The 10631-nt window shown below is 31.2% G+C and overlaps 1 protein-coding gene across 10 annotated transcripts; it reads right to left on the reverse strand.

Moving 5' to 3' along the window:
* Positions 1-2300: 2300 nt before the first annotated feature.
* Positions 2301-7434, reverse strand: LOC110824315 (uncharacterized). 10 transcript variants are annotated; one of them, XM_022054891.2, is made up of 13 exons: positions 7293-7434; positions 7046-7113; positions 6809-6921; positions 6446-6677; positions 5972-6014; positions 5821-5883; positions 5636-5717; positions 5449-5494; positions 5251-5349; positions 4707-4775; positions 4282-4600; positions 3671-3804; positions 2301-2966 (listed from the first exon to the last, which is right to left on the reverse strand). In XM_022054891.2, exons 3-13 carry the CDS (start codon positions 6814-6816, stop codon positions 2331-2333), a joined length of 1731 nt encoding a protein of 576 aa, XP_021910583.2. In that variant the 5' UTR covers positions 6817-6921; positions 7046-7113; positions 7293-7434; the 3' UTR covers positions 2301-2330. The 10 variants fall into 10 exon arrangements, with proteins under 10 accessions (XP_021910583.2, XP_088079400.1, XP_021910586.2 ...); XM_088223274.1 differs by having other exon boundaries at positions 7182-7297; XM_022054894.2 differs by having other exon boundaries at positions 5636-5714; positions 5981-6014; positions 6809-7113.
* Between the last annotated feature and the right edge of the window lie 3197 nt (positions 7435-10631).

The raw sequence follows: 10631 nt of genomic DNA on the forward strand, positions 1-10631 counted from the left end.
AATGACCACACTAGCCCATCTAAGGTCCACATAAGCCCCAAAAGGTCCAAACTGCACTCAAAGTTTGGCCCAAGCTCATACCCTTACTTCAAAACTCTATAACTTGCTCAATTCTTAATCTTTATGGGAAAACTTATGTTTCACGTGTTCCTCAAGCAAACAGCTATCACATGGTTTTAGGTTGTCCTTCATGTGCATGTCTCTCGGGTTTGCCCTCATTTCTCCTGATTTTTCTTCTATTGACATTTTTATTTTTCCACATAGTTTTTCCTCAATATATTGGCTAGTGCTCAACCAAATTTGAGTCTCAAATTCCAAGTATTTTGTTCTTAGGACATAAATTAAACTAAAAGGGTCAAAAAGAGCTCTTTAGGGGATTTTATCTCTCATTCGAGATTTTCTCCCGATTCTTCATCCATTATTTTCTCACTTTTCCAAAGCATTTTTCTTACCTTCTATAAGGTCGTTCTAGTCTCGAGAAGTGTTCTCAGCTCTAAAAACTTAACTTTCCCTTGTGAGAGAAAAACTCTTCTTAAGGAATTCTGGTTGAATCTCATCGTTTTCGCTTCGTTTGATTTAAAACTTAGTTTTTAACCATAAAAATTAGTCTTTGACTTAAATAGCCATACAAAATACTAGAAATTCATCTAGTAAAAATTTGGGTCATTATATGTTTCTTGCTGGGTCAAGAATTCTGTTTGGTGGATTCAGACTCGTTGTTTGGGATTTGAATAGGGATAGAGTAGCTTGGAGGACTATTACTTCGCAATCGTTTCCTTTCATTTTCCAGAAGTTCATCAGTACTAACCCGCTTCTTGCCTTCCACTGGCTTAGTTTGTCCTCAGCAGGTATCGTGTCATTTAGAGAAAAAAAAATTCTTGAAAAAATTTTCTCTAAATTTGTATTTATTATTTTCTTTAAAAAACCTTTGTAAGTACCATTAAAGAAAATAAAAATAGTTGAAATACTTCTTGATTCAAAATAGAAAATCATCTCATAAACTCAAATCGATGATAGCTAGAGAGAGCTACACCTATTTTCTTCTTTTCAAGTACGTCCACATAATCTCCACTCACATTTTCCATTTTCTTCATTTTTGCCTTTATTCAAGATCTCTCTAGGCCTTATTATGTTGCTTTAACTTTTGTTGCAATTATTCTTTCAAATACTAACTTAAGAAAATGTTAGTATAATAAATTAAGTGTTTGCTGTTTCCTCAAAATCAACGCATATATTCCAACAGAATTATTAATTAAACTTCTCTAGCTGATAGCCATGTGATTATTTATGAATACAACTTTACAAAAGTTGTATTGTTTAGGGACATGTTATTCTACATGCAATAACACTTATACACACAAAATCAGAAAATGGGAATCTTATGGTATTGGAAAGTACGTCCTCAAATAAGATTTGAGAAGATATATTGAATATAAATATTTATCTATAATTAAATATATAAAAGCATATATTAGAAATATTTTTATGACACGATCTGTTGACTTCATTTTCATGAAACAGTTTCTTCAATATTAGAAAGAAAATAATTAAAATTTATTGTCTTTATTGTATCTTAATCATCATAAATCAATGTGAACAAAAGTTTAAAATACAAATTATTTATAAAACTTAGCAAATAACGAAATCTTTAACTGTAAATGCACACATGAGCATTGATTAAGAGAATTTCCTTTTTGGTTGTCTGGACAACTCACCTACATAGTCCTGGCCGGCCACTTTTTTCTTCTTTTAATTGATTGATATTTTCAGTTTTCATTTAGTTTTAGTTCGTGAATTTTAAATATATTTAATTATATTAAATGTTCTATATTTATAGATTATATGTAATTTACTATATCTTATATATATAATATTTAAATATAATATATTATGTACCTAAGGGAGGTTTTAATGGAAATTTTTAAATGATTTAAATTTGAATTATATAAATTCTGATAATATTTATTTTAAAAATTTTATTACTATTTAATAAATGTTAATTTATATTTATGTATATTAATAGCATTTAAATTATTATTTATACATAACATTTAATAAAATTAATTATTTTATAATTAATTCCATTTAGTTAATTGTTAATTAACCCTAAAATATGTGGTCCGTCCGGTTCTGTTCAATTCTCAGTTACTGCTAAAACTGCAATTAACCGAATAGTGCACACACCATATGATGAAAACTCTGCCTGCCCTTTTTCCTTTTCTTTTTTTTTTTGAAAAAATAATTTAAATTTGCATATATATATATATATAAGGCAATTTTCCATATGAAAGACAGAAAAGTGAAAAGTAATATGCGCTTAAAGAAGTGTTTTACAGGTGAAGAGCCACATCCCTATGGTGCTTATCTAATGATAACTCTTGACAGTTTTTATTAATCTCATCCAGTCTTGTCTTCAAATATGGCAGATCAAAAATGAATCCCCTGTTTTCATCTTCTCCCATTTCCTCAATCTTTTCTTTTCCCATTTTCATTCTCCATGATTCCTTCCCTGAAAATTTCAATTCTCTCCCACCACAAAACGATGCAAAACCCAACTCAAGTCCACCGCTCGTTCTGTTCTCGTAAATATTATTACCCACACCACCAATTTCATTTTCATCGCTACTACCTAGCATTACGCCTGAACAAATGCTGACACATTTATACTCTTTCTCTCTTGTCTCCAAATCACATTGCCTTCTTTCATAACCAACATTTCTCACCAAGTTATGAATCCCATTCCCCAAATCTTGCACCACATCTGGATTCTTGTGTTTCTTTTGGACACAGCCTAATGTGATAGCATTTTCACACTTGTCAGCCTCAAACCCGCACTTTGAACCTGGATTTGTAGAATGCAAGGAAGCGAGTGATAATTTTCGTTTTGCAATCATTTGGACTGTTGGTCCTAAATCTTTAACGAATAGCATTAAGCTTTCTTTATAACGAAACTCCTCCAAATTCACCTGCACAATAAAATACTCTTTGGATTAATAACACAAGGAGAAAAAAGAAATTCAGCTCAGGAAAATGCAAAACAACACGCACTCCGTTATGTGCTAAATACATCAGACCCATGACCAACTTTCCTGTATAACATTTGATTTCTAACTCTTCCTAAATTATTGCTCAGCATCTACGAGAGAAAATAGTTATTCCCATGATGAAGTACGTAAAGGAGAGCACCTCTAGTTTTTCTTCTTTTCTTTCATTAAGGAGAACATGTGCAGTTTTCTTAAAAGGAGATAGTTTTACCTTTCGTTAAATTGCATAAAAATAGATAAAACCAACTACATCAAAATAAATATTTTAAGAATAATTTAAATTATTAGGAAAATTTAAAAATTATAATATTATTAATTATTTGCAATAGTTACTTTTTGGTATACAATTTTTTAAACCATTTAAAACTCTACCAATTTTACAATATATGATAAATTGAACTTAATATCACATGTTACATGGACGATATTAACTCCAGAAAATTTCATCAAATTCTATGTTACTTCATATTAAAATTATTTTTAGTGAACATCATTTTCACAACAATTTTACTCACTTGCAGCAAAAGCCACAACTGGACCAAATAGGCTCTAAAAACCGGAATAAATGCTAAAATGAGGCGTGCACGCTTACCTAAGAACTAAGGATTGAAGAAAAGAGAGCATACATGTATTAGTGATTTTGAGGCATCACAAATTGTTGAAGTAGCTGACTTAGTCTTGTTGAGGAAGGATGTCCAAGGTATATAGGTTGACCGTCGATCTGCCCGAGAAGAACTGGCTCTTCTACCATCTTTAATACCTGTTAGAGAAAAGCTAATATAAATGGCTAATATAAATGAGTCGGCCAAAGTTCTAGACCTAGACTTGAAACAAATAACACTCTCCCCCCCTAATGGGTTTCCCAAAAATTCAAGGAAGCTTAATCATAACTGTAAAGTAGAAGAAAAGATTCAACCAGAGCCATGAAGGTTATACAATCAAGTTCAAGAACAGTTTAAGTAATCAATTGATAGCTATGACTTTCAAATGAAAAATGTGGTCGAGGATCTACATCATTTAGTTTTTAGAAAGATCATTAAAGAAATAAAGCATCATGAAGCAAATCTATGAATACCTTTCAAAACCATCTAAAAAATTTTCAATTCAGAAACTTGGACCAGAAGCTAGTCTTTACCAGAAAGAAATAAGCCATCCAGAAGTAAAATGATTTTGATATCCTCGAAAACCATCTAAAAACTTTTCAACTTAGAAAGTAGAATCAGAAGCCAGCCCTTACCAGAAAGCATTTCATAATCTCTTGTATTAAAATTCGTTGCACTAGCAGAGCACTCAAGATTCCCTTTAGGACCTCTCCTGACATTTATCGAACCACTTGATGAACATAGCATGCTTTTTGATGATTCATTAGTCACCAAGCTATTGAATCTCATATTTGTAGGAAGTTTTGGAGTTGAGTAATTTAATGACCTTCGAGCTTCACCAGGGCGCATCCTACCATTTTTTCGCCTTGTTTCTGAAAATTCAGATTCAAAGTTTTCTGGATCCATTTTAAGAGCATGGAAAACCTTTTTCGCAAGTTCATGTATGGCACGCGCCTACAAAATGACAAGTTTCATTCAGCTGAGGGGAAAGAAAAAGAAATTGATTTACGTTGCAGTGAATCCATAAATTCCAAAAGTAACTAAAATTTGATGGTCATACCTGCCTGAAGTAAATGGTAGATGAGGAATTAAAGTGCATAGCATTTTTGGATATTAAAAATGCATCATGCTGCATGGTAATCCACAAAGAGTGAGTCAGAAAACAATCAGTTCTTATGTGCAATTTGTATCGATCACACTTACTGACTTGATTCGGCTCCAAATCATCAAATCATAATGATTTACTTTTAATAGATTATATGCGGATGGTCAAACATGTCAAGTTAATATTTTAAAGTTTGGAATGCTAATTAGTATGGAATCCTGGATATGGATGACTCTAATACCATTAACCAGTACATGATCATCACCCTTGGGAAAGCCAGAAGCAATTACGTGCAGTGCAACAACTGCCACAGGTGCAAATCTATAGTCAGTTGTTACATAAATCAGGTTTCATCAAATATTTAATAAAAGCAAGAGATATATATGAAGAAAGAAATATGCTGACTTAATAGAGCATGATATTGAATTAGCAGCTTATGCACTGAACAGAAACAATATTTGCCTAATAGAAAATATAGAATCGTTACGAACGAACGAACCTCAAACTGTTCAAGACTTGAATACATTCCTTCATGAAGTTTAGCTCTCATGGTGCCAAAGTCCATGGGCTCTTTGATGATCTCATAGTAGTCCTCAACCTTAATCAAGCCAAGAGCTCCATCAGTATGACAATTTGAAAAAGGAAGAAGGACTGCCCCATGATATAAAATGTTGGAAGTAACAAGCAAATAGCAAACCTCGTCAGGATCAACTGGTTCAGCAAATATCTCGTATGTGTCTCTCCTGAATATAAAAGAGAAAATTGAAGAAGAATCAATCTACATGGAAACATTGTGCCTTTAACACAATAACAATGCTAAACAATTTTTGATAGATAACTGTGTAGACACTGTTTGTCTGAATATATTTTAAAATAAAGCTCACCTCTGTAGAATGTCAAGGATAAGCTCAAGTACACGCTTTCTTCGCATCCATGAGGTAGATTGCGTAGTAAATGATTGCTCTGCTGGAGAAAAAACAATGTCATGGATAAAGATTTAACCATTCTAACTACTAGTGTTATATTTTAGTCCACAGTGGTCAAATTGAAGAAAGAAAATGGGGTCAACCAAGTCGGGTAGTATCATCATCTTCATGTTTAGGAATATCCTGGTCCACTGAAAATAGTTGATCTGGTACAAGAAAGTGCAAAAGGTATAAAGTAGCTTCCTGAAATTCATAATACGAGATTGTCACCCATTAATGAAACAAAACCCTTACTGTTGTTACCCTGATGATCTTCCTGATTTGGTTCTTCACCACCCTGCATGTAATTTGAAATTATGATTTCCATGAGGCATATACTTCTATTCCACAAACAGCCCCTTGGAATATATTTTTATTACAGACAAAGGAAAAGGCCAATTTGGTCATGAAACTGATGAATAACCATCACTAGTACACATTCTAGTGATCAGATTTGGCGCTATCTATACATATTCTACTATAGTGGCAAGGGAGTCAGTCCAAGCAAAAGAACAAGGATTTTATACAAGCAATGCCATAATACAAGAACCTGGACCGACCAAATTGAGAGAGAAACCATTTATACAAACACCAGTCTTTCAGTTTTTAATATCTATCAAAGAAAAAGACCTTTTCTCTTTATTTATTTGTCTTTTTAAAAAAGAAAACCCCAGCAAGCCATAAATTTGATTGAGAATGTTTAAAAGAACAGAAGAACAAGAGATACACCTGGGGAGATTGAGCTTCCACATCTTCAAGAGGCTTCAGCTTTCGCTTTTTCCTAGCTCTGGTACGGGAGGCTGGTCCTTTAGGCTGAGAGCGAGAGTGATGATGCCTCTTTGGCTTTGGCGTAGCACACACGCGCCTCGATTGTTGCGCCTTAAACGCATCTAGTGCTGAAATTCGCGGGCTTCTCCTCTGTCCCTCTCTCCATTTTGATACATCTGCTACTTTTCTTCGTCTATCACCATAAAAAAACACATAAACATTCTCCAATTACTCTCTACTATTAGCATAAATGAGAAAAGAAAAGAAATTTCTCCGAAGTTTTTCCCTCCGCATGCACTGGAAAGCACATGTAGCAAAACCCACCTGGACATTGTAACAAATAGAGAAGAAACGTCAAACCCAAATCGGGTTTCCTGCTTCCTACGCCATGGGAGGTTGCAGCAGAAAATGCAAAGGTATGGGGTTGTTCATGAGAGCTTTATACAAAAAGGATTTAATGCATTAAGAGTTACAGCTAGGAAGTGAATGAGTTTTTTGTTTATAAGAGATATGGGTATCGTCTTCACAAGGAAACGCCATTAAAGCTCTTGAATGAATTACCCTGTGTTCAGTATCAGCTTCCTATTTGGTTCTTCCTAAAATTAATAGAAATAATATACTCCTACGCCCTACAAACAAAGAAAAAAGCAATGTTAATCTTCTTTTTTGATCAAACAAAGCAATGAAAATTTCTTACCAAAAAGAAACGGGAAGCGTTTTAAACAGAGGATCTTTATTTAAAAAAAAAAAAAAAGCCCAAAACAAAAAAGCTCAAGTATTTGAAGGAGCTGCAGGTTGAAGTATTGACCCTCTTGTCGGAACTTGGAAACAGAAGACTCTGCTAAATGACAGAAGGAAAATCACGACGCCTGCTGGCCGCAAGCGTAAATGGCTAATAAAGGCTGAATTTTATATTTTTATTCTTCGAAATAATTTTTTTCCTAATCCTGTAAACTAAAACATCTAAACAAGTATTTAGGATGTATTTCATTTCTCTGTCAAAACTATAAAATGTTTTTAATTTAAAATAAATGCTCTTTATATTTTGTTATTTATTCTCTTATATTATATTATCAAGTTCTCATCTGAAATGATATAATTTAACTAACAGATGGTTGAAGTGAAATGTAGAAATTGGGTATTGCCTGAAAAAAGTCACTAATCTTAATAACTATTTTGCACTAATAGTATCTGTTCCACTAGTTGCTCATCAAAGTGGCATGTTTAGTAATTTTTTGTATCTTCCTAATGACAAAGACCTTATAATCATTTGCTTTTTTGCCTTAATTAACGTCATTATCCAGTTTAAGCATTCCTACACAATAACTTTATATAACTATAGTTTGTAGAAGATTTCACAATGCACCATTTCTAGTAAATTTTATAATTGTAAAGTACCAAATTTTAAATTTTAAAAGTTAAAGTCAATAATTTTAAATGTTATTTCCATTTGACATTGAAATGTAATGATTATCATACTTTAATTTTATATCCGTTGAAAATAGGCAAATTGAAAAATAAAAAATAATAAAAATGGAGGATTAAACAAAATACTGGCATACTTAATTATGATTATGATAAATGGTAAAACATATTAGATAAAAAAAAGTTTTGTAATAAACTTGAAGTATGGAGACCACAAGAGCAAAGAATCCCGAACCGGAATAAAAAGTAACAAGATTGGTAAGCTTGAAAATGAATAATTATATATTAAGAAATTTTAATTTAGCTCAAAAATAGATGACTCTAATTGTTTTTTAATTAAATATCATTGTCTTGGCTTTTTCGAATTCAAATACTGCTTTTTCTTAGTCTTAGTTGAGAAAATATTTAAGTTAAAATGTTCATAAAAGAATTATTTCATTTTAAGAACCAAAAATTTTTTCATTGAGTTTTAAAATTATTAAACAATAAACCTTAAACACTTTTTACCTAAATATTTTTAAACCGATTTTACGGTATTATCATAAAGAACATTTTTAAAAATATTTTTTTTTAATTTGAAGAACTACAAAATGAAAAAAAATAATAATAATAAAGAATTGAGAGATGCATCGGTGGATGTTACAAGTAATACATAACCATGACACATGGTAGTTGATGTTCACAACAGATATTTGCATATAATATATCAACTTAACACATACTAAGTGATGGGCTATGTGCATATGTTGTGGATATGTTGTACGCGTAACACATTAGTGCAACAAATAGAAAGTCCATGTATCGCTCCAAATAAATTAGTACAAGACACGAAGACTTTACATATGCCGCATGCCACGAATTAGCGTAATACACAAACTTCACATGTGGAGCATGCATTTGTTATCAACAAATGATTTGAGATTTGATTTTTCAGGGTCTAGTTTGCTAATTTGAGATTTGATTTTTTTGCGATCCAATTTGCTTCTAATTCACCAAAATCGATCCTCAATTAAAAACTAACTATTATTGAAGTCCATAAATAACATGATTTTTCTAGGTCTCTAATAAAGATTTGCAGTAGAAATTAAAGAAAAAATTTTATATTCCTCATGTAAAAACTTGAAAAATCTAAAATTGTACTTATACTTGTGTTATCCACTCTTTGGAAGGGATACACTTCTTACAAAATTTGTCTTTATTGTAAAGGAGGCAGAAGAAAATTCTTGAGTAAGTTTTTGAGTTATGCGTCATATTCAACTAACTCATGTAAAAATTTTAAAAAAATACTAGAAAAACTCAAGTAGTGTACTTGATGAGAGAGCATAAGCACATGATTAATGGCGAAACCTCGATAAAATTGTGTTTTTATTCACTTTTCCTTCTCAATTTTATTTATTTATTAATTTTATTTTGAATTAAATTTTAACATTCTTGCTTTTATTATTGATTAAGAGGAGAATATAAAAATATTTTTTAATTAAAAAAAATTTAAAAACTTAATTTATATCTTTTATTGTATTGCTATAGACCTGCCAGCTTATAATTGATATTAAAGTCCAGGTTTCCAATCTTGCTTTTAACTTGATTTTTAGAGAAAGATAATTATAGTAACCATTCTAGGTGAAGTTCAATTCACAAATAAATATCTTTTGTTTAGTAATTATCATTATAACTATTGGAAGACATGTTACGGATTATGATGTTTAAAAGATAATACTAGAAGATTCACATATCCTCTTTAGAAAAAAAATAGGAGACGATGTTATTATAAAGAAGGAAAGTGAATAGGGTAGGTGGAAACTAAATGACAAAACTATGAATCTTTCTATTATAAGCTAGATGCACATGAGTTCATTATAATATCTATAGTTGAATCTATTAAGAAAATATGACATAAAATTAGAAGTAAATCATGAAAAGATCAACAGATTAACATGTTGGTCTATATTATAAGGTGGTTGTTTATGATGAATGATAATGAAACCACATATGATATGTTTCTAGATTTTTTTTTTGAAATTATTAATGCTTTAAAATCTTTTTCGTAATTCTTATGCTAATAAAAAGTTTATATTAAACAAATTTTTTTGTGCTTACCCAAGTCATGGGAAGCTAAATTGATGATGATTCAAAAAGCTAAAGATATCAATAAACTTAGATTAGATGAGTTGTTTAGTCAGTTATATCTCATGAAGTGACCTTGAAGAGAAGAGGAAAAGATTATCATAGCAAGAAGAAAACGATGGCATTTAAATCTTCTATAGATAAGAACAAAGATGAAGAAGAAAGTGAAAAAAAGATGAGGAACTTGTTTTTCTCTTTAAAAGATTCAAACAAAATTTATGGGGGAAAAGATTCACATCTAAAAGAGAACCAAGTAAAAGAAATCAGTCATATGCTTACATGGAACAAACCATGGAAGATAAAAGCTAAATTTATGCAAATAAAGAAGTTCTCCAATAAACCTACAAAAGGGGGCAAGATAGCTACATGTATTGATAACAAGGACAATAGTTTTAAAAGTAAGAGTGAGTAAGAGATAACCAACTATTGCCTTACAGTTTTCAAAGATGATGAAAAATAGGTACGCGCCAATCTTGCTTTTTCTTATGATGAGTTATTAGAAGTATTTAAAGATTATACAATGAATTAGTAAAAGTTAAGAGCAAAAGATACTGCACTTAAAAAATTAGGATCTCACTCTTAAATGAAATCAGTATGG

The sequence above is a fragment of the Carica papaya genome, chromosome 6 (assembly GCF_054855325.1).
Source record: "Carica papaya isolate Zhongbai chromosome 6, ASM5485532v1, whole genome shotgun sequence".
NCBI lineage: Eukaryota > Viridiplantae > Streptophyta > Magnoliopsida > Brassicales > Caricaceae > Carica > Carica papaya.

Excerpts from the sequence above, each read along its gene's own strand:
- LOC110824315 (XM_022054891.2), bottom strand. Across the intron at positions 5,718-5,820 it reads TGATGATACTACCCGACTTG|CAGAGCAATCATTTACTACG; the intron begins GTTGACCCCATT and ends TTTTTTCTCCAG. Across the intron at positions 3,805-4,281 it reads AGATTATGAAATGCTTTCTG|GTATTAAAGATGGTAGAAGA; the intron begins GTAAGGGCTGGC and ends TTTCTCTAACAG.